Genomic DNA, 25,747 nt, shown 5'->3' on the forward strand with positions numbered 1-25,747 from the left:
AACTACTTGTCAAACTAGCTCTGGTTGCTCAAATCAACTATTCTACCATTCAGAGCTTGGTTGTTCTCTCTTATAGACAAGATTTCCTACACCAATTGGTTTGATTTGCCTAGTCCAGGTGAGCCCACCTGAAAAATCTGTTCAACCAACTTGAATCGATCTTCGTGCATAAAAACTTGATAAAATAAAAATACACCACCTAAAAAAATTCCTTATAAGGAATTTTTAAACAAAAAATTAAAACTAGCCCAAAATAATTGAGCTTTAACCCAACATTATTTTTTTCTGTTGTTTTTCTTTTTTTTTAAACTTCAATCCATAATTTACATTATATTACCCAATGAGTTGCATTAAACATAAAAGAGGTTATACAGGCAGCTTCCAGGATTCTTGGAAAGAGACAGACAAATCTTTGTAAAGATTATCAAGAATATAGAAAGAAAGCAACAGAGTCATTTTCTTATGGTTAATCATGGTCGATCCCGTCTTGCATTAAACGCAGATTCTTACACATCAATTATTTTTCTGTAAAATGAAGGGAAATACTTAAATCAACTCCTATTAAGAATCATTAATTACTAGTTCCCAAATGGTCCCAACAGATCATAATACTCGATACATTGTTCTCTCCCTGCAACATGCATGCACAACTTTAACTCCTCTAATTTTATTTTATTTTTAGTATTTTCTTATCACTTCATATATCACATGATTAAACTTGTCAAGTCCTAGATAATATATATTACTAATCCTTCTTCTAATCACTTGTAAACATTCATTAACCACTTTGGAATCTGATATCATCTTGTTTTATTTCTTTATTCCCCTAGTTTTTTCTTTCTTAGCTGTAATTACAGATGAACTAGTTCATGATGCTTTTGGAATCAAAGTCAATGCTAGTTTTTCAGTATGAAACTACATAACAACCATATAAATGCACTACTTCAACATTGTAAGGATCAAACAATTGAACTCGAATTACAGTGTTTAACTCCCTAGCTACCATAGCATTCTCGATCCATTGGATATGGAAGAAACCTGGAACAGCTTTGATCTAGCATTGCCAATTGACGAAGACTGCGAAGTCATGGAACTGCTCTTTCGCTCTCATTACTCCACTGATCAGCAAGATCAAGTGCACAGGAGTGTTGGGATTCAGCAAATGCCTTCCTCTGATCACAATGCTAACTTCGATGGCTACTATTATACCAACCCTGTGGACTTCAGCACTGAAGGGGAGGCAGTCACAAATCCACTGCTTCCTGCTGCTGCTCTTCGACTCGATGAATCAGTTGCTGATCTCATGCAGCTCACAGAAGATGGAGGTATCCAAATAATGGAACTTCCAAACAAAAAAGCTCGGGCTCATGTGAGGATATAACATACACAATTTCCTGTGCTTAATTCATCAATTTTTTTTTTTTGCATATATCTTCAACATAATATGTTTCAGATGATCCAGAAAAGGAGTAATGGACAGTTCAAGAAAGCTCAAGGAAGTGTCAGTGATGATTCAACTGTTTCTCAGGAGCTGAAGGGCGAAGGTGGTCTGAGCTCTGTATCTAAAGGGAAGAAGAAAACACAACGAGAAGCAGCAGGTTCCCAGGGCCTTTATGCAAGGGTAACCATTAGACTAACCCCAATTCTTTATGGATCTTTCTGCAGATTCTAAAAGTGTTGTTGCTTGATGTGATGCACAGAAAAGGAGAGAAAGGATCAATGAAAGGTTGAGGATTTTACAGAACCTAGTTCCAAATGGAACAAAAGTGAGAATCTTGCTATTATTACTGAATTCCTGCCACAATCTTTAGTAGAATTTAGTTGAATATTTAAGTATCACTGTTTTGACAGGTAGATATCAGCACAATGCTGGAAGAAGCAGCTCAATATGTGAAGTTCTTGGAGCTCCAAGTCAAGGTAAGCATTTTATTATTGCATCTATCATTTTTTTTCGCAGACTTAAGAAAATGCGAAGTGTGCAACATCATTTTTCTGCAGCTATTGAGCTCTGATGAATTATGGATGTATGCTCCAGTTTCTTACAAAGACATAAATCTCGGACTCAACCTAAAGGCATTTCTGTGAACTCAAGCACCAGTTGCAACTATGGTGTTCATAATCTTTGTATTGTATCATTTCTCAAGGCTGTTGGCTCTTTCTTTAAAGTAATGATATCATCTTGATTTCAGGATACTTGATATCCAAGTTGACTTCATTTGTCCCTGCTAAATATCTTTTCTCAACTTGTAGATGTGTTTACTGTCCAAGAGCTTATGAAAACATTGGTGTGAAAAATGACCACGAATGTTGGTGGTGATGTAAATTTTAGTCAAGTAGAACTTAGACCTTATATTGTTTCAAGTATACTTCTTTTTGTAATATCCTGATGGTACCAAAGGCCATTGAGGCTCTATTTAGAAGTAGAGATATTTTGGTATCAGAATGGAAGTAGTGTTGAAATGTATACTAAAAGTCTAGCTTTTTATATAAACATTTACTTAGAAATAAGAATCATATTAGTCAAATATCTATATTTATAAACTAAGTGTAGTGGTTCAATTAATTTATATTGTAGATAACATAGTGTGTGGTGTCACACACAGAAGATAATGTTATCAATTCTTTATAAATTATAAACAGTAGCTCATGACTGAGATGGAAATGAACAAACCATTGGAATAGTCATAGTGTAATTAGGTATTAGTTTATTTTAACTGATAAATTACACTGGTACACTCTGAGTGTATTGAGCAGGACCATTTAAGGTAAGTTCTATTTATACTGACTTAATAAAAGAATAAGACCTTTGCTATTATGGAAGTGTGTGCTCTTAATCCTGATATAGTAACAAGCACGTGTACTTAGTATTTATTTCTTTAACTTATCAAAGGGTGAGATTTAGCTCGATAAATCAAGAGGCCCGATAAGTTGGGAAATGATATTATTTATAGTGTGTGTTGTTGATTATAAAAGGAAACTATGTCCTAGGAATTTAGGTTGATAATGTCCCCAAGAGGAGCTCATAAGGATTATCATCTAAACCCTGCAAGTGGACTTAGTCCGACATGATGATAAGGTTGAATGGTACTACTCTTGGAGCTAGATATTAATTAAGTGAGTTGTCAGTAACTCATTTAATTAGTGGACATTCGATATCTTAAACACAGGGAGATTAACACACTCATGATAAGAAGGAGCCCAAAATATAATTTAGGATTGGTGCGGTAGTTCAATAATAATTCTTTAGTGGTATGAATTATTATTGATGAAATTAAATTGAGTGTTCGGGGCGAACACGGGAAGCTTAATTTCATCGGTAGACCAAAATCAATTCCTCCTCTCGGTCCCTATCGTAGCCTCTTATTTATAAAGTGTTATATCCACCTATACCTACCTTCCTACCTAACCTAAGGTGGCCGGCCAAGCAAGCTTGGAGTCCAAGCTTGAGCCGACCAAGCCAAAGGTTGATCCAAGTAAAGGTGGCCGACCCTAGTTGGGAGCCCAAGCTTGGTGTGGCCGGCCGTATAAAAAATAAAAGAGATTTTATTAAAATCTTTCCTAATGTGGAAGCCATGGTTTTAAAAGAAAGTTTAAAATTTTAATCTATCCTTTTATAAGTTTTCTACAAAAGATTAAGAGAAAGGTTTGATATCTTTCCTTATTTGTAGTTAAAAGGAAGATTTTAATTTTTGATAAAATTTTTCTTTTATGTAACCATCCTTATGATTTTAAAAGAGAGTTTTAAAATTAAATCTTTTCTTTTATAGTTTCTACAAAAGATTAAGAAAAGATTTGATATCTTTCCTTATTTGTAGATTGAGAGGAAGATTTTAATTTTAAAGAAAACTTTCCTTTTTGGAAAGCATCCACATGTTTTAATCGAGAGATTTTAATTTCCTTTTATAATCAACCATGAAGGGAAAAATTGTTAGAGAAAATTTTATTTTAAAATTTTCGAAAAAAAATAAGGAAATTTTAATTTTGTGTTTAAAACTTGCCTTATTTGGAGCAATTGAAGGGGTCAAGCATTAGAGGTTTAATAAGGAGTTTTTAATTTAATTTTCCTTATTAACCAATGGCAAGGAGAATAAGGGAATTTTAATTATAATTAAATTTCCTTATATGCCAAGATCAAGGAATATAAAAGAGGGGGTAGAGGTGTCTCACCTTACAACTTATCTTCTATAGTTTCGCCTCTCTTCCTTGGTGTGTGACCGACCCTATTCTTCTCCTCTTCTCTTCTTCTTTAGTGGTTGGTGCATCCCCTTCTTGGAGTTCTTGTGGTGGTCGGTTCTTGCTAGGAGAAGAAGGAGAGAAAGGAGACTTTGCTCTTGCATCCCTTGGAGCTTGGTTGGTGACCGAGAATTGCTATCTCTTGGAGAAGGTGCTTGGCCGAAACTTGGAGGAAGGAAGAAGAAGGTTTGGTGGATTCTCATCTCGGTAGATCGTTGCCCACACAATGTCCAAGATAAGAAGAGGAATACAATAGAAGATCAAAAGGTTGTTGTTTACAAAGAAAGGTATAAGTAGTAATTCTATTCAACATCATATTAGTTTTCTTTGTATAGTTTTTGAAATATCAAACACAAGAGGCATATGATTCTAGGTTTTGAATTTATGATTCATGTTTGTGGTTTTCTTTGTTTTTTGAATTTGTAATTCGATTGTTCCTTTTGGTTAAACCTAGGGTTATATAAGAAAATTAAATATTAAATTTCTTTAAAAGGCTTAGGCCTAGTGCCTCACCATGCAGTCCTGGAAGCCAATTTTAGAAATTAATATTTAATTGAATTTGTAACATGGGTGGATTTGGATCAATAATGTTAAGCATCATTTGCGATCCAAGTTTAAACCACTAAGAACAGATAAGTTAAATTTGTAATCAATAATGTTAAGTTCCGTTTGCGATTCCTAATTTAATTTCTAAAGAACACAATAGGTTGTTAGTAAAGGTTCAGGACTTGTACAAAATTTTTGTACAGGGAACCAATATGATATTCCGCATAGCAACCAACAATTGGTATCAGAACTAGGGTTTGTCTCTGTGTGTTTGGTTTTCAATTTAATTATACACATGTCATACATAATTTAGGCAGGATAATAGTAGGATGTGCTAACTCTGTGGTTGCAGGCTCCAACTATTATGGCTTAGAGATATTGTTTGTGATTGGATCCTTGGACATGTCAAGAGTATTTTATGTGTGTGCATGATTGTATGTATTAAATACAGCAGGAGCTGTATTAGTTTTAGGATTTTACATTTTTATTTCGATCTAGATTACATGTAAATTCCTTTGTGGAATATAGGATGATAAATGTAAAATTTTATTTTTGTTGCGGATCGTATCCTTGCAAGGCGTGGTACTTTTTGAGGACCAGAGATGCAGTGGAAAAAGAAGAAAGATGGATGTGACGACTGGACCCGATTGCAGTGGCTAAAGATGGCAGCAGCTAGGGTTGGTAGCACATGGAGGACAGTGATGGAAAAAGGCCATAATAGTTGGAAAATAAATTTTCCATATTTGTTGCTTTATTTGCTGTCATGTGTGCTTGCATAGTTAAAATTCCTCACCTTAAATAACTAAGTGGGAGAGGGATTAGTAAATAAATTCCACGGTCTCCATTACTGGTTTGTAAGTGATGCAACAAACTTACGTGTTGGCTCTGAGTGCCTCCCTCCCCATCGGATGAGTTTGTTTGCATATCACTAGATCAAACTTCCTTTATGGATGATTATAAGATATTAATTAAGAGCATGTGATCTTCCCCATCAGAAGGGGCACAATCTTATTTAATGGACTAAGTATCAAATAATGGTATACACTTAGGCACATTTAATAGTATCCTCCCCATCGGAGTCACTGCTATTATCTGTGTGACCGAAGAAAAACCAACTATTAATTTGTCATAAAGATAGGTTGACAAGATAATAAAATTAAAATCCCCTCTTACAAATGTGTGATTTTGTATACGTTCACATTATCGTGGCATACAAAATTCACGGTGTATTAGGTAATTTTGTTTGTCAGGCTGGCAAGAAAATAAAATTAATGGGTAAAACCCCTCTTACAAATGTTTGGATTTGTATACGTCCACATTACCATGACATACAAAATTCACGGTGTTTGAGGTAATTTTATTTGTCATAAATTGAGGTTGACAAGATAATTAAACGGTAAAATCCTCCTCTTACAAATGTTTGAATTTGTATTCGTCCACACTATCGTGACATACAATATTCACGGTGTTTGAGGTGTTGGTGAATTTAAATGATATTGTTTGAGGAATCAATATTATTTTAAATTCAAAGTTTTGAACAAATATTTGATCAAAGACAGACCAACTATTAATTTTATTTGTCATAAAGTTAGGTTGACAAGATAAAATTAATGGATAAAATCTCCTCTTAAAGTTTGAATTTGTATACGTTCACACTAACGTGACATATAAAATGCATGGGGATTTTGAGGTGTTGGTCTTGACCAAATATTTTTGTGAATCTTAGGATTTCAAATGTTTGTCAATCCCCTAGCTGTTGTACTATAGAATAGACTTAGTAGTCCCAATTATAATGATTGGAAATAAGACTTGGACATTAAGATAGATTGTCCTCATAGGAAGAGAACAATATAGGTATAGTAGTTTGAACATGTTTAGTGATGTTATCTACCGGTACTTGGCGTGTAGATATGATAAACACTGATCATGTCTACAAATCATTACAGGGGTTCCAGGAAACCCGACAACTACACAAAGGAGAAATCACTGTTTACAAGGGCAATGCTATAGATGTAGCAGCTGTTGCAGTGGGAGATGTTTATAGGAATAAAATATTGGTTTTAAGAAATTGTCTTTACGTACCAAGTTTTAGAAAGAACTTGATTTTAGTTTCTAAACAATACAAGGATGGATATTCTGTCTATTTATGATAACAATGGTGTTATCAAGATAAATAGGGAAGTTATCTGTTCTGGTACGTTCGTTGGCAATTTGTATACTCTAAATCCAATAACTCTCACGATGCAACAAACGGAAATTAATAACACATCTTCTAATTCTAATAAGAGAAAGGAACCTTCGGAAATAAATCAAACATATCTTTGGCATCTAAGGCTAGGTCATATTAACTTGAGTAGGATTCAAAGGCTAATAGCCGATGAACTCTTGGGTTCATTAGTGTTGGAAAACTTTCCAACTTGTGAATCTTGCTTGGAAGCTAAAATGACCAAGAGACCTTTTTAAGGCCAAGGGGTATAGAGCCAAAGATGTGTTGAAACTGGTTCATTCTAATTTGTGTGGTCCTATATCTATCCGGACAAGAGGTAGTTTCGAATATTTTATCTCTTTTATAGATGACTATTCGAGATATGGATACATTTACCTGATGCGCCGTAAGTCTGAATACTTTGATAAGTTCAAAAAGTACAAGGCTGATATGGAGAAACGTCATGGTAAAAGTATCAAGACACTACGGTCTGATCGTGGTGGCGAATACCTCTTTGGAGAGTTTAGGAATTACTTATCACAGGCTGGGATTCAATCCCAATTATTTGCACCTGGTACACCCCAACAGAATGGTGTGACAGAACAAAGGAATATGACTCTTATGGAAATGGTGAGATCGATGATGAGTTATTCAGAACTACCAAATTAATTTTGGGGATATGCTTTGGAAACAGCGGTGTACATTCTAAATATGGTACCTTCTAAATCAGTATCCTTTACTCCCATGAAATTGTGGAATGAGCATAAGACTAGTCATATTTGGATATAGGGAAGTCCAGCACATGTGCTAAAGGGAGATACTGACAAGTTGGAATCACGTACAGAAGTTTGTCTGTTTGTAGGATATCCTAAAGGAACGAAAGGTGGTTTGTTTTATAATCCTAAAAATTAGAAGATCATTGTTAGCGTCAATGCTTGATTTTTAGAGGAAGATTATGTAATAAACCATAAGCCCATGAGTGAGATTATTCTAGAAGAAATGAGAAGGGGCATGCCTATTTTAATACCAACAGTGCAAGATGAAATATCACAAGAAACCGCAACACGTATCACAAATGATACATAACAACAGATTGTGTGTCACGCCCCAGGTAGTCCCTGCCAGAGAAAATTTCGACAGCATCTCCCCTGTACGGGTGACAATATAAAATTTCCTACAATGCCCTCAGGCCTCATATACATCGGCCAACACGGCCGGAACAATAATAATATATAACAGTACAAATATAGCAAACATCCACACAGTTTTATAATGAAAACTAAACATAAGCACAAATCAAGAAAACATCGCAAAAATCCTACTCAACTACACTCATAAAGCACAAAACTGATATCCTACTCAACTACACCCATAATGCACAAAATCGATATCATCCAAACAAAAACCCATCGATAACAAGGGATTGTACAAAATCCAAATTCCAGCAGATACAAGTCTGAAACATAGTTTAACATAATAAGAAAAACCAAAACAAGGATCCAATGTAGGAATCGTCGCAACCTGGAGGGGGACTAGCGACTGGAACTCCTCCGGACAGCCTCAACCTAAAAAGAGTAATAATGGGGTGTGAGTCCAACACTCAGCGAATACCTAGTTGACAAGCATAGTAAACAATAACAACAAGCAATAACTATGCGGGCAGTCTCCTGATATAACATATAGAAAGTGTGAAACTGTAAGATAAGGAGTAACTATACTAACCAGAACTTGGGTATAGGAATATCAAGTCCGTCAGACCCAAAGTATCATAATCCTGTATGCATGTCAAACAATGCATCCATCCAATATGCAGCATATAATGTACAAAAAATACAAGCAATACATGCAAATAATGCATATGATGCCAATAACATGTCCTGGTCACCCCTAACGTCAGTCAGCCATCTCACACACGATGGTGAGACCGAGTGGGTAGGGTTGTGACAACCATGCACTCTGCCATCACTGCTCCTGATGAGTGACCCAGTGGACGGGATGCTGTCGGAGTACACCTATCCTCCTACCCCAAATCATAAGTAGGGGAGCTCAATGCTCTCATCTCCATGAGACAATCAAGTGGAGGGACCCCTGACGTGCTATCACGCTGCGTCACGCTCCCCATGAGTGGACCAGCGGAGCACTGACAGAGCCAGCACTACACCCTGTCTGATATACCACTAACCTGTGAGTGGTGGTGTATGCAGATCCATGTAACTGGCTATGAGCTCAATAATAATGGGGCTACCAATCTCTCAGCATACAATCATGCAAGATGGTGCATGTCACTAAGATGGAAAATATCCTAATCCTATCCCTCTCCATATAATGTGTACCAAGATATGTGGATCAAATAATATGATCTAGGTACATATGTCAAGTAGGGTATCTAACCAGTCCAGTATATCATAGAGCATGGCATGTCACTATCTCTATAACATAAAGGTAATAAACAGGTAACAAATAATACATGCTCGGAAGTAAATAGTGACATGTCAATGCAGATATAATCATAATTATTACTACTTGTTAAGAGGTACTAAACATATCAACAAGACGTATCAAAATAGATAGGTCAAGGTACCCGCCTCCAAAATGAAGGTCCAATCCAAACCAAATCCGACATCGAGATGCTCGTCTCGAATCAGAGTCCTACATCAAACAACATATAAATATTTTATTTAACTAGATTCATAAAAATAGCTAAGTAAAATCCATAAGACTAATTTAGGGTAAAACCCTAATCAACATAATCTCAATTTACCTATTTAAATCTAATAGTTAATTAGGGTTAATTATTTAATCCCCAATCAACCCAATAGATTAAATCCAAACCTAAATTCCCTTTCACATAAACATCTAACTATAAAACGTGTCAAATTCTTACCCTTACCTCAAACTCACAACCGTAAACAAGGTGGGCTGCTGGAAATCCACCTCACTGCCCTAAAGCTTTTGTCGACAACTACCTAAGGAACAACAAAACATCCATTCCTATTAGAATCAATCCAGACAACTAAATTACTACAAGGACAATTTCTAAAACTCGAACCTTACCTCAATTTATAGCCCCTCTTGATGCTGGAACAAGGGAAGCTGCTGACTGGAGTGCTGCCGGAACCAAACGAAGACCCCACAGAACCAAATCCAAATTCACAACCCTACTTGCCTCTGCCGACAGCCTCCAAGAATACCTATACCTCAAATATTCCATTCGGATTCAACCATTCATCACCTAAAACCAGTGAATTGACGAAATCCAAAAAAGAACATTACTCACCTTTAGCCGAGACCTCACTCACAGCAAGGAAGGGGAAAGTTTCAATCTGTTCCAGCGACCGTGCTAGGGCACAACTCGATGATCCGAGTTGGAAGGGGATAGGATGTCAGTGTTGGAGAAGAGGAAGCAATTGGCCGGCGTTCTAGGGCAGAGCCGAAATGAATCGGTTGTCGCGACTGGTTCCCCTATGGCATTGGCGTCGGAGGCTTAGGTCTCAACGACTATGGACCCAATCTAGGGAATGCCAGAGAGACGTGGTGGTCGGCGTTGCTCCGTTCGACAACAGCAAACTGCGGAGAGGCTAGGGCACAACCTCGGTGCAGGGGAGATCGCGTGGAGAGGACGAGAAGCAGAGATGGGGAAGAGGAAAGGGGAGACTCGCCACTACCATTGTACCGGAGGAGAAAATAAAATGGATTGCAGCGGCGATTTTAGGAAGAAGAAGTAACGACCGGAGTGTGGCTCGGGTGCGGCGCGGATCAGGGAAGAAACGACAAAGGAAGGGAATAAAGAAAAGAAAAGGAAATGATTTAAAGAAAATAAACATTTCCTCGTTTAAACGGGTTAGCCTAAACAGGTTTTCCTGGGGCCCAATACTGATCCCCGTAACCCAAGCCATACGGGCTCCGAAAAATCTCAGAAAATTTTTAAAAATTCCAAAAAATTTCCTTATGGTTATTTACCATTTTTCGGTATTTTACATTCTCCCCCACTAATAAAAATTTAGTCCCCAAATTTTGTTATCTACCATCAGCAATTACTAACAATAGATAAAAGTATAAATGCTGAATGGTAATTAACTCACATACCTCAAGTGAAAAGGTGGGGGCATCGAGCTCGAATCATATCCTCGAGCTCCCAAGTATCCTCCTCGTCTGAATGATCACTACAAGAAAATTGAGATTCTACAACACTTAAAAGACAACGTTTTAAAAAAAAAACGTTGTCTTTTTTTTTTAACAACACTTTTAGTGAAAACCATTGTCTATTTCATTATTTTCTTATTAATAGACAACACTTTTTTTAAAACCGTTGTCTATTAGTGATTTTTATGGGTCAAAGATAATATTTTTTAAAAAATGTTGTATATTGTCAAGTCCTCATCTAAATCTAAATTAATATAAACCGTTAGATCAAGTAAGGAGCAGAAAACCATAGTTTCACTCGCCCACCCTCCTGAACCCTTCTCCCAACTCCTTCTCTCATGCCCTAGTTTTCGTCTAAATCTCACGCCGGCCTTCTCCATCCAACTCCTCCTCTCAAGCGGCAAATCCCGTGCTGAGGTGATCGACCACGACAGATCGATCCCACCGCACCTACCTCTTCCCCTCCCTCTCCTCCCTCCCCTCCCGCCTCCGGGATCTTCTTCTGTGCTCAGTCTCCGACCGATTCTTTTCCGCAGGGATTCCGCTCAGTCTCGACTTCGCCGCCCTCACCCGCCCTTTCAACGCCGGCGATGCCCTCGTTCGCCTCCAGCGCAACGTCTCGTATTTTCGATCTAATTATATTATCTTCTCCCTTGCCGTCCTTTCCCTCTCCCTCATTGGCACGTAGGCTCCCTCTTCGCCTTCGTCGCCCTCCTCGCCACCTGGTTTTTCCTCTACTTCTCCCGTGATCAACCGCTCGTTCTATTTGGCCGTACGATCAACGAAGGAACCATCCTCGGCATCCTCTCGGTTGCCACGGTCTTTGCCCTCTTGTTCTCCGATGTGGGATCAACCGTATTCGGAGCAATCTTGGTCGCCTTGGCCATAGTATGTCTACACGCGGTGTTCAGGAAAACGGATGATCTGTTTCTAGGCGAGACAGAGGCAACAAGCGGAGGATTGGTTGTGCCTTCCTTTGTGATTCCAGTGCCACAGCAGCAACAACAACAATCCTTTGTTCGGATTCTGTGATCACGCTTGAACTGGGGTTTTATTGGCTGTCGGAATGGTATGGATTTTGGATTTTTATGTGGATAATTGAGGTTTTATATTCCTGTATGCCGATTTGGTGATTGTTTATGTTGATTGCTTGGTTTGTGGTGATATATAATGATCTGTATCAGTACTCGAGCTGCTCATAGTGCATAGTTATCAGATCATAACTTCATATGAATCTATTTATTTCTTCACCTGCAAATTTATTGTTGCAGATCATATTATTTGTTTCTATAAATTTGTTGTGTATTTCCTGGTGAAAATATATGGAATTTATATTTTTTACTTCCCCCCTTTTTTTCTCATCAACATGGTCTACTCTCATTTAGAAGATTGCTGCATGTCTTCGATCGATATCATGATTTCTGTTCGTGTTAGCTTGGTGGTGAATTTTGCATAGCTGATTCATAACTTATTGAAAGCACGGTTACATGTATATGATTGAACAATCTGCTATCTTATCATTGATTGATGTTGCTCAAGATTCATAATTCTGTTTTTGGAACTTTGGTGGTTGTTTCGGTTGACTGTATAAGGTTGTGCAACTTCAGTTTCACGCAATAGTGCTTCCTTATAGCTACTAAAACTTGGAACCCTCTGTCTACTTGTATCGACAAAAATGATGCTTCTTATTGGAAGCTCATTGATACAAGATAAAAATATGTGTTTGTTACTCATATTATCACTTGATTGTTCTATAAGATGTTGAGTATGTCCTTGATGGAGTAGGCATAAGAATTGGAAAGTTCTGTTGGGTGTATGCTTGATTTGTTAATGCTTCAAAATTAATCTCATGTTGATTGTGTGAACAACATAATATTTGTATGATCATCTTTAACTTGTGGTTGGGATAAGTCCTTATCAGTGATGATGTCAAACATCAAATTAGTTTTGGAAAGGCATCCTTCATGTTGAAGCTGTCACTCTTATCAATTTTTTAACTGTCTGCTTTCAATTTTATTTGGATATCCTTTTTAACATTGCATGACATCATTTTGTTTGTTTCTGCAGGTTTGATGCTGTTATACACTTCGCTTGACTAAAAGCTATTGGTGAAAGTTTATTTAGGAATACTTTTATTTGTCTAAACCCCTACTACACTTCGCTGGACATAGTTTATAATTATTTTTTCTTTATCTTGCAGTGAGAGTCTTCAATATTACTTTTTCTTTAAAATACTCCAGTTAGTGGTATCCTTTTGACTTCCTGGTAAAATATATTTGATTTGTGAGCAATAGTTTCTCCAGCTTATTAATTTTTACTGCTTCTTATTAGTGGCTTCTTATCAATCCTAGTGGCTAGTCGCTTGGATGTAGATGCTCCAGTTCTAATCAACACAATGACACTCTAATATGGACAAGTTCTGTTTTGTACACAATCTAATTATCATTGGTGACTAGTCACTTAGGTGGAGATGCTCTAGTTCTTAAACTCTATATCATTTTTTTCCTACTTGGCTCAAGCCACATCAGCAGTAGTTAAAAAATTACAAGGGCAACAATTAAGTTGTAGCTCAGATACATTGGAGTACTTTCTTGTCTTCAGTTTGTTGCCCTTAATTCATGCTAAGTCATTATGGGTTCGGTCATCGGCATTGTGATGAATGACACAATATTAAGTCTATTCTGCAAGCTTTCTTTGCAAATATTCTGCAAGCTTTCTGCAAGATTTTTGCAAGCTTTATGCAAGATTTTGGCAAGTTTTAAGTCTATCAAGCATATTAAACTAAAAATTCTGCAAGCTTTCTTTAGGAAGTTGGCAATTTTCCACTATTGGTTAAAACTCATATTCTAAAGAACATTTCATTTTAGCTTTCTTTCTGCAACTATTGTATGCATTTTAGAATGGAGAAATATTGTATGCATTTTAGAATGGAAAAATTGCAAGCTTTCTTTACATATTAAAAACTGCGCAGTTTGAAGAATGCAGTTTAGAAACTGCATGAATTTTAGAATGCATATTAGAAACTGCATGCATTTTAGAATGCAGTTTGAAGAAACATTGCCTTTCTGCAAGCCAAGCTTTCTTTCTGCAAGCTTGAAGAAATGTTGCATTTCTACAACAATAGTGCTTTTTACAAGAAAGCGTTTGCAGAGAAGAAAGCGTTTCATTTCTGCAACTTTCTTTCTGCAGTTTGAAGAAATGTTGCATTTCTGCAAGCTTTCTTTCTTTCTTTCCGTAAGCATTTCATTTCTGAGTAATGAGTTTTGGTTCATTTATAGAAAATAACTAGTAGAAGTAATTTTTTAGTTCAAACTATTGACTGTAATTTTTTGTTTATATTTCAGGCCAACTGTTCAATCTGTTCAAAGCTCACAAAGATCCTAGACAAAATCCAATTGCTTATTCCTGTAATAGATTGAGAAAGACAAGCTACTTCTTCAGTATTGTGCTAGTAATTACTGCATTGTTTTGTCCCGTTCTCAAGCCGATAATAATTTTTTAGTGTAGCTAGTAGAAGTAAACAGATTGTTGGCTTCGAGGTCAGCTAGTTATTTTGTACTCTTTTGTTTTAAATGTGAATATCACTATCTACTTTGAAACAGAATTAGTGTTAATTTTGACATTTTCTAGCTTCTCATGTAAATACTAATATTACTTCAATGTCATAATTCTATTATTTTGGTATGAGTTTGAAATCATTAGCTGAGCTGATTATATGTAAAATTGGAATCTAGACATGGTAAAAGAAAAATAATAGTTTCGTAAATATAAAAATTATGATTTTTAAATATATTTTTTATTTTTTTCTTTAAAACGACAACGCTTTTAAAGCGTTGCAAAAAGTGTCATCTTTGCAAAAAATAACAATGCTTTTAAAGCGTTGTAATAGTATTGTCTTTGCAAAACATGACAACACTTTTAAAGCGTTACAAAAGCGTTGTATTTTCTACCAAAAACAACGCTTTAAAAGCGTTGCAAAAACGTTGTCTTTGCAAAAATTGACAACACTTTTAAAGCGTTGCAAAAGCGTTGTCTTCGCTACAAACGACAACGCTTTAAAAGTGTTGTCGTTGAGCAGACTTTTAACAACAGTGCTTTTAACAACACTTTTTCAGGCACATAGACAACGCTTTAAAAACGTTGTCTATTAGCTTTTTTCTTGTAGTGGATGTTGTCATCCAACTTTAACCAGTCGGATAGTCTTGTTCCGCAGCTGACGCTCCTTTTGGTCCAGAATCCATATCGAAACCTCCTCATAGGTGGCGTCAGGCTGAAGGGAAACTGGTATATCAGACAACACATGAGCTAGGTCTGCTATGTATCTCCTCAACATAGATACATGAAATACGTCGTGCACGCCTGCCAGAGCCGGTGGTAGTGCCAGACGATAAGCTACTGCTCCAATCCTCTCCAGGATCTAGAAAGGGCCAATGTATCGTGAAGCTAGCTTACCTTTGCGGCCAAATCTCTTCACCCCTTTCTTGGATGAAACTTGTAGAAAAACATGGTCGCCAGTAGAGAACTCCAGGGGTCTGCATCTCCGATCAGCATAACTCTTCTACGGTCCTGCGCCTCTGACATCCTCCGTCTGATAGTACAGGCCAACTCTGCCTCCTGCTGAGCTCTATGAGGTCCTAATAGCTAGGCCTCCCCAACCTCATCCCAGAGGGTGGGTGTCCGATAAAGCCTACCATACAACGCTTCAAACAGTGTTATCTGGATAGCCGAATAAAGCTGTTGTTATAGGTGAACTCTACCAATGGCAAATGGTCCTCCCAACTGCCTCCGAAATCTAATACACATGACCTCAGCAAATCCTCTAGAGTCTGAATGATCCACTCTGACTGTCCATCTGTCTGTGGATGGAAAGCTGTACTGAAACGGAGCTGTGTGCCCAAGGCCTGCTGTAGACTCTACCAGAACTTGGACGTGAACCGTGGGTCTCTATCCGATATAATACTCAACGGCACAACATGCAATCTGATGATCTCCCTGCAATAGAGATCTGTGAATCAATCCAGGGAATCAGTCTTCTGGATCGCTAAGAAGTGCGCGGATTTGGTTAATCGATTAACGATTACCCAAATTGCGTCATGGCCTCGTCGTGTCCTAGGCAAACCCACCACAAAGTCCATGGTAATGTGTTCCCATTTCCACTCAGGAATAGGAATTCGCTGAAGTAATCTGGCAGGTCTCTGGTGCTCAGCCTTCACCTGCTGACAGATAAGACATCTCACTACAAATTCCACGATGTCTTTCTTTATACCGTTCCACCAGTAGGAACATCTCAAATCTCGATACATGCGGGTCCCACCTGGATGGATTGCAAATCGAGAGCGACGAGCCTCCTGAAGTAGTTCCTGTAAGACCGGGTGAGATTGAGGTACGCATAATCTGCCTCAGAAGTATATAATACCCTCCTCATCTCGTGTGAATTGCCATCTGGCTGCCAATAAATTGCAAATGCTGATCACCAGCCTGGGCCTCTCGGATCCTCGTCCTAATTGACGACTGAGCAACCATGGTAACCAAAATACCCTGCTCTATATGTCCCTGCTCCTGAAGACACAACTCAGAGAAACCCTGAACCAAGTCTGTGACTGAAACTCGGTGGCAAGCCAAAGTCCCTTTGGACTTCCTGCTGAGTGCATCGACGACCACATTAGCTTTCCTCGGGTGGTAGGTAATGGTACAATCATAATCCTTCAGGAATTCCATCCATCTCCTCTATCGGAGATTAAGTTCCTTCTGGGTGAAAATATATTTGAGACTCTTATGATTCCTAAGAATCTCAAAGGTAATGCCGTACAGATGATGTCGCCAAATCTTCAAAGCAAAGATGATGGTGGCTAGCTCCATATCATGTACTGGGTAGTTCTTCTCATGCTCCTTCAACTGACGAGAAGCATAGGAAACTATCTTACCGTGCTGCATCAGAACAATGCCCAAACCCTGAAGAGATGCGTCGGTATAGAGCACGAATCCGTCCTCTCCGGAGGGTAAAACCAAAACTAGAGCCGACACTAATCTCCACTTCAGCTCCTGGAAGCTGGTCTCGCAGTCTTCTGCCCAAGTGAACTTCACGCCTTTCCTAGTCAGACGTGTCAACGACATAGCGATACGCGAGAAACCCTCGATGAACCGTCTGTAATATCCAGCCAATCCCAGAAAACTACGGATCTCTTGAACTGATTTCGGCAGCTCCCAGCTGGTGACAACCTCAATCTTCTGAGGGTCTACAGAAATATCTCTGCTAGAGACTACGTGTCCCAGAAAATCGACAGAAGATAGCCAGAAATCACACTTGCTGAACTTCATATATAGCTGATGTCGTCGAAGAGTCTCCAAGACTATGCGAAGATGCTGTGCATGCTCCTCCTCGGAGCTCGAGAAGATCAAAATGTCATCAATGAAAATGACAATGAACTGATCTAGATACTCCAGAAAGATGCAGTTCATCAAATCCATAAATACTGTTGGAGCATTGGTAAGCCCAAATGACATTACCAAAAACTCATAATGGTCGTATCTGGTACAGAATGCTATCTTCTGAATATCAGATTCCTTAACTCTCAGCTGATGATATCCAGACTGCAGATCAATCTTAGAATACACTGAGGTAACTTTGAGTTGATTAAACAAATACTTGATCCGCGGTAAGGGGTACTTATTTCTGACGGTCACTGCATTCAGCTGTCTGTAATCGATGCACAACCTCAGAGTACCATCCTTTTTCTTGACGAATAGTACCGGAGAACCCCACGGAGAAACACTAGGGTGAATGAATCCCCTATCCAATAACTCTTGGAGTTGGACCTTTAGCTCGTCCAACTCTTTCGGTTCCATATGATATGGAGTTTGCGATGCTGGCGCGGTCCCCAGAATCAGCTCAATAGCAAACTCCACTTGCCTTCGGGGAGGCAAGCCCGGTAGCTCATCTGGAAATACATCGGGATACTCTCGGACCACTAGAACATCTGAGAGATGGGAACTACTGCTGTCGTTAGTATTAATCATAGACATAAGAAATCCCTGACAGCCATGTGACAGCAGCTTCTGAGCCTGAATCGTTGAAATGATTGATATGTCATCGTCCCTGATGCTAGTGAAATCCCACGAGCGTTGGTTCGGAGGTAGGAAAGTGACCACCCTCGTCTGGCAATCAACCGTGGCATTATATGCAGACAACCAATCCATGCCAAGGATAATGTCGAACTCGACCATTTCCAGTACTAATAAATCAACCATAAGTATTATGTTGCCAAAATCTAACGGGTAACCTCTGACCTCCTGAGTGATGTCCAATGTATCACTAGACGGTAGGGAGACGGTCAGTCACTACGGTCTACGAGTAGGTAGTCTACCAATCTCCCGCATAAAGGTATGTGATATAAAAGAATGCGAGATACCAGTATCTATCAGCATATCAGCAGATAAGGCATAAATGGAAATCGTACCACGAAAAATGGATCTATCGGCTCTCTGCGCATCCTCTTTGGTGACCGTATGAATACATCCCATCTTGGGTAGAGGAGAAGGTGGTAGCGCTACTAGCGGCTACCGCATCTGGGCAGGAGCCTGCCATTGAGGTGGTGCTGGATACTGTGCCAGAGAAGTCTGAGAGGGCTGCGACTGATACTGGACCGACGGTTGGGGCTGTGATTGGTATTGGACCAGTGGCTGTGGCTGTGGTTGGTACTGAACCAGTGGCTGAGGCTGCAGATACTGGACTAGGGGCTGAGGCTGCAACTGATATGGAGGTCCCACAACAGAACTCTGTAGTACCATAAGGGCACTGGGGTGCTCCTGTCCATGCATGCCATATGCAACTACGGCAGGGGGAGCTGTCCTCTGCTGACTATGTGAAGATTGGGCTCTCTGCCCTCCTCACCGAGTCCCTGACTGACTGTGCTGTCCTCCATGAACAGAAACCCCGGAAGTCGTGTGCTGAGCCTTCAACGAACAATCTCATCTCACGTGCCCAGGCTGTTTGCAATAATAGCAAACTGGCTGTCCTAAGGAGCAAGCTGAGGTGACGTGATCTCTAGACCCACATTAGTGTAGAGAATATCGCTGGCGGGTTGTTTTTGGTTCTACTAAGAAGACCGGGAAGGTCCTGATGAAGATCACCCTGACTTCTGAGGCTTACCAGAAGCCCCAGAAGTTCCCTGACCTAGGCGACTGCGACCACTCTACTACTGTCCGGTCGCCTGTGCCTGCTGGATCTGTCCTGATGTTTGACCCGTTTGCCTCCTTTTCTTATTTGGATACGCTCTCTGTTGAGCTGACTCTATCATCAGGTCTCTGTCCAGTGTCTCTATGTAGGATGAACTCCCAAAATCGGCAAGCTTTACTTGCAGATGTCCATCCAGTCCCCGAATAAACTGATGCATACGGGAACTGTCCTCAGCAACTAATTCTAGACAGAATTTAGCCAACTGGTTAAACTCAGCATTATACACTGTCACTGAACGGTTGTTCTGTCGCAGACTCAGAAAATCCTTCCGGCGAGTCATCTGATAGGCTAGTGAAAAGTAGCGGCTCTCAAAAGCCTCTCTGAATCTGGCCCAAGTGATGTTCTGCTCACCTATGATGGATCGCTACGTAACCCACCAGGTGTCGGCCTCATCCCGTAAATGGAAAGCAGCCAGCTCTACTTTCTCCCACTCGGAGCAAGCCATGTAGAAGATGGTCCGCTCCATGGTCTCTATCCAGGACTGAGCCACACTCGGATCAGTCTCTCCTCGGAAGAGTGTGAATCGACTCTTCATCGACTCTGCCAGTGCTGGGATCCGGGCTCGTGCCGTGACTATATCAGTGAGGTGAGTTGGGACGGCTGCAGGAACTGACGGAACCACTAGAGCTGGTATAACATGTGGTACCGCTGCATAGGCCAAGGGAGGCATCCCCGGTGCTGTTGCATAGAATGAGGCAAGTGTCTTTGGTGGCATTGCAGGGCCAGCATAGGTGGGCGCGGCAAGAGGTTTGGTGGGTGGTGGTACCGGAGGTGGAACAACTGCTACTGCTGGTGCGGGTTCCATGTATGTAGTGGGCACCGGTGGCAATGGTGCCTGGTATGTTGTAGGCACTGGTGGCGGTGGTACCGGGTACGTAGTGAGCTTGACCAGAGTAGGTGCCGGGTATGCTAGTGGTACCGCTGGTGGTACCGTAAATATTGTAGGAGTGGGTACGACGGGTATGGTCTGGGTAGGTACCTCTGAAACCATCGGAGTCTGAGAACCCGACGCACCCGCAGTACCATGCAGAGTTTGTCCCTGACCGGCAGGCTCGACTCCATTAGACGTCTCTGGCAACTCTGTTGCCAGGGACTCCAACGTCCTCTTGTGTGGTCGTCCTGCACCACGTCTCGGCACGGGAGCACGTGCACCTCGCCTCATATCTGTTCAATTATAACCCAAATATTACTACCAGTCTCAAAAATTATAAAATTACCTTTTACCTATTTGTTGTCTGGAGATGTTCCGTCACTGTCCAGTCCCCCTTTTTGACCTCGGAAATCTGAAATGAGCAAATCGATGAAAATCCATACAAATCCAAAACGGAATTCCGAAACATAATCATAACGGAAATCTATACAAATATGAAAATACCCAGTTTCACTCGCAAACTTGGCTTTGATACCAAAAATATTGTCACACCCCAGGTAGTCCCTGCCAAAGAAAATTTTGACAACATCTCCCCAGTATGGATGACAATATGAAATTTCCTACAATACCCTCAGGCCTCATATATATCGGCCAACATGGCCGAAACAATAATAATATATAACAGTACAAATATAACAAACATCCATGCAGTTTTATAATGAAAACTAAACATAAGCACAGATAAAGAAAACATCACAAAAATCCTACTCAACTACACTCATAAAGCACAAAACCGATATCCTACTCAACTACACCCATAAAGCACAAAACCGATATCATCCAAACAAAAACCCATCGATAACAAGGGAGCATACAAAATCCAAATTCTAGCAGATATAAGTCTGAAACATAGTCTAACATAATAAGAAAACACAAAACAAGGATCCAAAGTGGAAATCCTCACAACCTGGAAGGGGACTAGTGACTGGAACTCCTCCGGATAGCCTCAACCTAAAAAGAGTAATAACGGGGTGTGAGTCCAACACTCAGCGAATACCTAGTTGACATGCATAGTAAACAATAACAAATAGCAATAACTATGCGTACAGTCTCCTGATATAACATATAGAAAGTGTGAAACTGTAAGATAAGGAGTAACTATACTAACCATAACCTGCGTATAGGAATATCAAGGCCTTCAGACCCAAAGTATCATAAATCCTGTATGCATGTCAAACAATGCATCCATCCAATATGCAGCATATAAAGTGCAACAAACACAAGAAATAAATGCAAATAATGTATATGATGCCAATAACATTTCTTGGTTACCCTTGATGCCAGTCAGCCATCTCACACACGATGGTAAGATCGAGTGGGTAGGGTTGTGACAACCGTGCACTCTGGCATCACTGCTCCTGATGAGTGACTGAGTGGACGGGATGCTGTCAGAGTACACCTATCTTCCTACCCCAAATCATAAGTGGGGGAGCTCAATGCTCACATCTCCCTAAGACAATCAAGTGGAGGGACCCCTGACGTGCTACCACACTACGTCATGCTACACATGAGTGGACCAGCGGAGCACTGACAGAGCCAGCACTACACCATATCTACTATACCACTAACTCGTGAGTGGTGGTATGTACAGATCCATGTAACTGACAATGAGCTTGATGTGCGTAGATTGTATACACTTATTGGCATGTTTTGACGTACATTCACATACTTTGAGCATGCTTGATCTATGCATTTTCGTACTTTCAGCTTTCCTTTTTAGCATATTTACTCTCTTTGTTCGGAGATATGCTTTTGTGCATTTTCTGTACACAGGAGTCAGAATTGGTGAAGATTTCGTGTTCGAAGCCAAATCTGTGAGCAAAGCAATGGGAAGAAGGTGCCCTACCTGAACCACACACTGCCCTGCTCTGGGGGGTTGCCCAGGCCGTGTGGAGATCACGGGCCAGAAGGCTGCAGTAGGAAATGAAAAGGTCATGGCCGTGTGAACCTCACACGACCGTGCAAGGATCTAAGGAACCCAGATTGAGAAGGAGCCTAGGCCGTGTGCACCACACGGCCATGTGAGTTTTCCAGAGCAAGGAGAAGCCTCGGCCGTGTGTCTCACACGACCATGTGAGGTTCTCAGTGGCAAGGAAGGAAGCAGGTCGTGTGCATCACATGGCCATGCCAGATTTCCAAAGGCTAAGACAGTTCAGGCCGTGTAGATCTACACGGCCGTGTAAAGGGGCTATTGGGGATGTTTGCCACGGCCGTGTCTCACACACGACCGTGCAAGGCTGGTAGAGAGGAGAGTGGGCAGGGCCGTGTGAACCTCACACGGCCGTGCCACGGGGTCGTGTGGCGCCTAAACTTCACCTCTATTTAAACCCTTCTTCAAGATTTGAAAGGGGATCTTCTCCCTCTTGGGGAGAAAGCGAGATTTGGGTGTTTCCTCTCAATCTTGGGAGGATTTCTGGGTGATCTAAAGGAGGATCTTCAACGGAATCGACTCCGTGAGCGTGGATTGGATCCGAAGACCAAGCTTCATCTTAGATAAGTTTTCTTTCTCTCCTCTTCTTGGATTGGGGGATCAAGAAATGCTTATAATCTTTGTATTTTCAGATTTCTCTCTTCGATTCAAGGGTAGATCTCTTTGTTTTAGGATGGAGGGAGTATTTGTATGATGAATTGATGTAAACTCTTGTGGATTTGCCATTTCCTTATTTCTATGATATTGTCTTGTTTGTATCAATTCAATCTTGGATGTATTGTTGTGATTTGGACCTAATTCACATTCTTGATTGATTGTTTGAATGTCTTGTGGATCTTTTAGAGATTATCTCTCACTCAATTTTTCGAGGGAAGCACGCGTCAGGTGCAATCCCGTGTAAGGACGTTTGAGGGATGAGCTTTAGGGGGGAAATAGGATAATTCAAGAGGGTAAGATAGATTTATGCATTAATCTTTATATCTTATGGGTTGAGAGGTAATGATTTCTATGTTGATTTTCCGAGGGATCTTCATGACAGGAACATGCCCGTGTAAGGACAACATAGGCTCATATCTAATTGATCGCATTTAGGTATAGATTTCAGTCCTAAGTTGGTTGTCTATTGCAAGAGAGAATCGGCAACCTTCTATAAATGTTGGACAATTGAGAAATATGATTTGGTAGATCATTTACATTGAGGAATCTTACAAAGAAACCAAAACTCCTAAAACATTCCTTTATCATAGCCCATAATTTTGTTTGTTGATCTTTCATTTCTATGTTTACTTTTCATTAGTTACATTTAACTTTTGGAAACCAATTGATTAGTTGTTTGGCTAATTAGTGTTGAAATATTTCTAGTGCTTATTCCAGTCCCTATGGATACGATAATCTTTTATATTACTTGCGACATTTCCGTACACTTGCGGAGAGCGAACAAGCTTTTGGCGCCATTGTCAGGGACTGCGCTATAACATTAGAAATTATCAATTGAGTTAGACTAAACATAACTTTTCTTTCTTTCTTTTCATTTGCATAGTTGTAATCTAACTTTTAGAATTCTATTTTCATAAGTTTTTCCTTTCTTGAATAACACTCTTGACAATTTCTTTTTGTTGTGATTCTAATTCTGCAATTTTGATTCTAACGACTTGTCTGATCTTTTCTATGTTTTTGAAATTCCTTCGTGACCTTCCTAATTCTTTCTGAATTTGGTAACTGTAATTTGTATCTCCTGTACCTTTTTGCTACACCAAAAAAGGTTTTCAGGTCATTAGGAGATTATGGAGCCCCAAGGTCTGCCAAGGGACTAGGACCAGTTGTTTACCCTGAAATTCAAGCAAGAAATTTAATGCTTAAACCTTCCTTCATTTCAATGGTTCAGAAAGTCCAGTTTGGAGGCCTAGAGATTGAGGACCCTTACTCACATCTCATGGAATTTTATAGATATTGTTATACTTTGAAATATGTGGATGTTCCATCTGATACTATACAGCTATTGGCCTTTCCTTTTAGTTTGCAGGGTGCTGCAAAGAGATGGTATAATTCCCTGAAATCTCAAAGTATCAGAACCTGGGATGAGTTAGAACAAAGATTCTTGGGCAGATATTTTCCCCTCCAGAAGACTACTTATTTGAGAAGTCAAATTCTGAATTTTAAACAACTTGCTGGGGAAGAGCTACATCAAGCCTAGGAAAGATATTCATCTCTTTTACGGTCATGTCCACATCATGGTATTGAGGGATGGTTAATTATGCACTTATTCTATGAAGGGTTTTCTCTCTCAAATAAGAGTCAACTAGATGTAGCCTCTGGAGGATCTTTTCTTAAGAAAAATTTAGAGGAAGCCAGTGGGATAATCTACAGGATCACATCAAATTTTAATGATTGGTCGGGACAAAACGACGCAATTCTAACGGTTAATACAGTGGAAGAAAAGGAGAATGGGGAGAAAGGAATTACTCTGAATCAGAATGATCTTCGTGTATTATTGCCTTGGTGTTATGAGTTTTTTTTTTAAAATATTCAATGAAGAAGTAGTTTCAATGGAGGAAAAGAAAGGGGATGATACTTTTCTAGAAGATGAAGAATATTTGGAGGAGGGATCCCAAGATGAAGAGATTAAGTTGATAGAGCAAGAGCTAACTGTGCCAGAAATAGTATCAACCCAACCTGAGCTTAAGCCATTGCCATCAACTTTAAAATATGAATTCCTCTAACCAAATTCTACTTTTCTAGTTATAATCAATGCTAGTCTAACTGAGTCTGAAACACAGAGGTTGGTCGAAGAGTTGAAGCTGCATAGAAAAGCAATTGGATACACTATTGATGATATAAAAGGGATTAGTCCTTCCCTTTGCATGCATAGGATTCTACTTGAGGAGGGCTATAAAAATTCAATTGAGCACCAGAGGAGGTTGAATCCAAATCTGAAAGAGGTAGTAAAAAAAGAGGTGCTCAAACTTCTTGATGCTGGTATCATTTATCCAATTTCAAACAGTGAATGAGTGAGTCTAGTACACGTAGTCCCAAAGAAAGGGGGGATGATTGCTATCAAAAATGAAGATAATAAATTGATTCTAACACGAACAGTAACGGGGTGGCGAATGTGTATTGATTATCGAAAGCTGAACAAGGAAATGAGGAAGGATCATTTTCCCTTATCTTTTATTGATGAAATGCTTAAGAGATTGGCTAAGCACTCATACTTTTGCTACTTAGATGGATATTCAGGATTTTTTCAAATTCCAATTCATCCCCAAGATCAAGAGAAGACTACTTTTACATGCCCCTATGGAACTTTTGCTTATCGTCGTATGTCATTTGGGCTTTGTAATGCTCTAGCCACTTTCCAGAGATGTATGATGACAATTTTTTCATATTTAATAGAGAAAATTATGGAAGTATTCATGGATGATTTCTCAGTATACGGGAATGACTTTGACACTTATTTATCTAATCTCTCTACAGTTCTTCAAAGATGTGAAAAGGCGAATTTAGTGTAAAACTAGGAGAAATGTC

General features: G+C 39.6%; 1 protein-coding gene and 1 pseudogene across 1 annotated transcript; both read left to right on the forward strand.

Moving 5' to 3' along the window:
* Positions 1–1,027: 1,027 nt before the first annotated feature.
* LOC122048262 (transcription factor bHLH84-like) lies at positions 1,028–2,085 on the forward strand. The gene is made up of 5 exons (XM_042609856.1): positions 1,028–1,369; positions 1,454–1,621; positions 1,701–1,766; positions 1,852–1,917; positions 1,999–2,085. The coding sequence occupies exons 1-5, from the start codon at positions 1,028–1,030 to the stop codon at positions 2,083–2,085; spliced, it is 729 nt and encodes a 242-aa protein (XP_042465790.1).
* An 8,418-nt stretch (positions 2,086–10,503) lies between these two features.
* LOC122048263 lies at positions 10,504–12,118 on the forward strand (annotated as a pseudogene).
* Positions 12,119–25,747: the final 13,629 nt, after the last annotated feature.

Source organism: Zingiber officinale, chromosome 2B (genome assembly GCF_018446385.1).
Source record: "Zingiber officinale cultivar Zhangliang chromosome 2B, Zo_v1.1, whole genome shotgun sequence".
NCBI classification, from domain to species: Eukaryota; Viridiplantae; Streptophyta; class Magnoliopsida; order Zingiberales; family Zingiberaceae; genus Zingiber; species Zingiber officinale.

What these genes read in the sequence shown, in the direction of transcription:
- LOC122048262 (XM_042609856.1), top strand. Translation starts at nt 1,028, where the DNA reads ATGGAAGAAACCTGGAACAGCTTTGATCTAGCATTGCCAATTGACGAA. An exon ending in ACAAAAAAGCTCGGGCTCAT is followed by an intron (nt 1,370 to 1,453) that starts GTGAGGATATAA and finishes AATATGTTTCAG; the next exon opens with ATGATCCAGAAAAGGAGTAA. An exon ending in CCCAGGGCCTTTATGCAAGG is followed by an intron (nt 1,622 to 1,700) that starts GTAACCATTAGA and finishes TGTGATGCACAG; the next exon opens with AAAAGGAGAGAAAGGATCAA.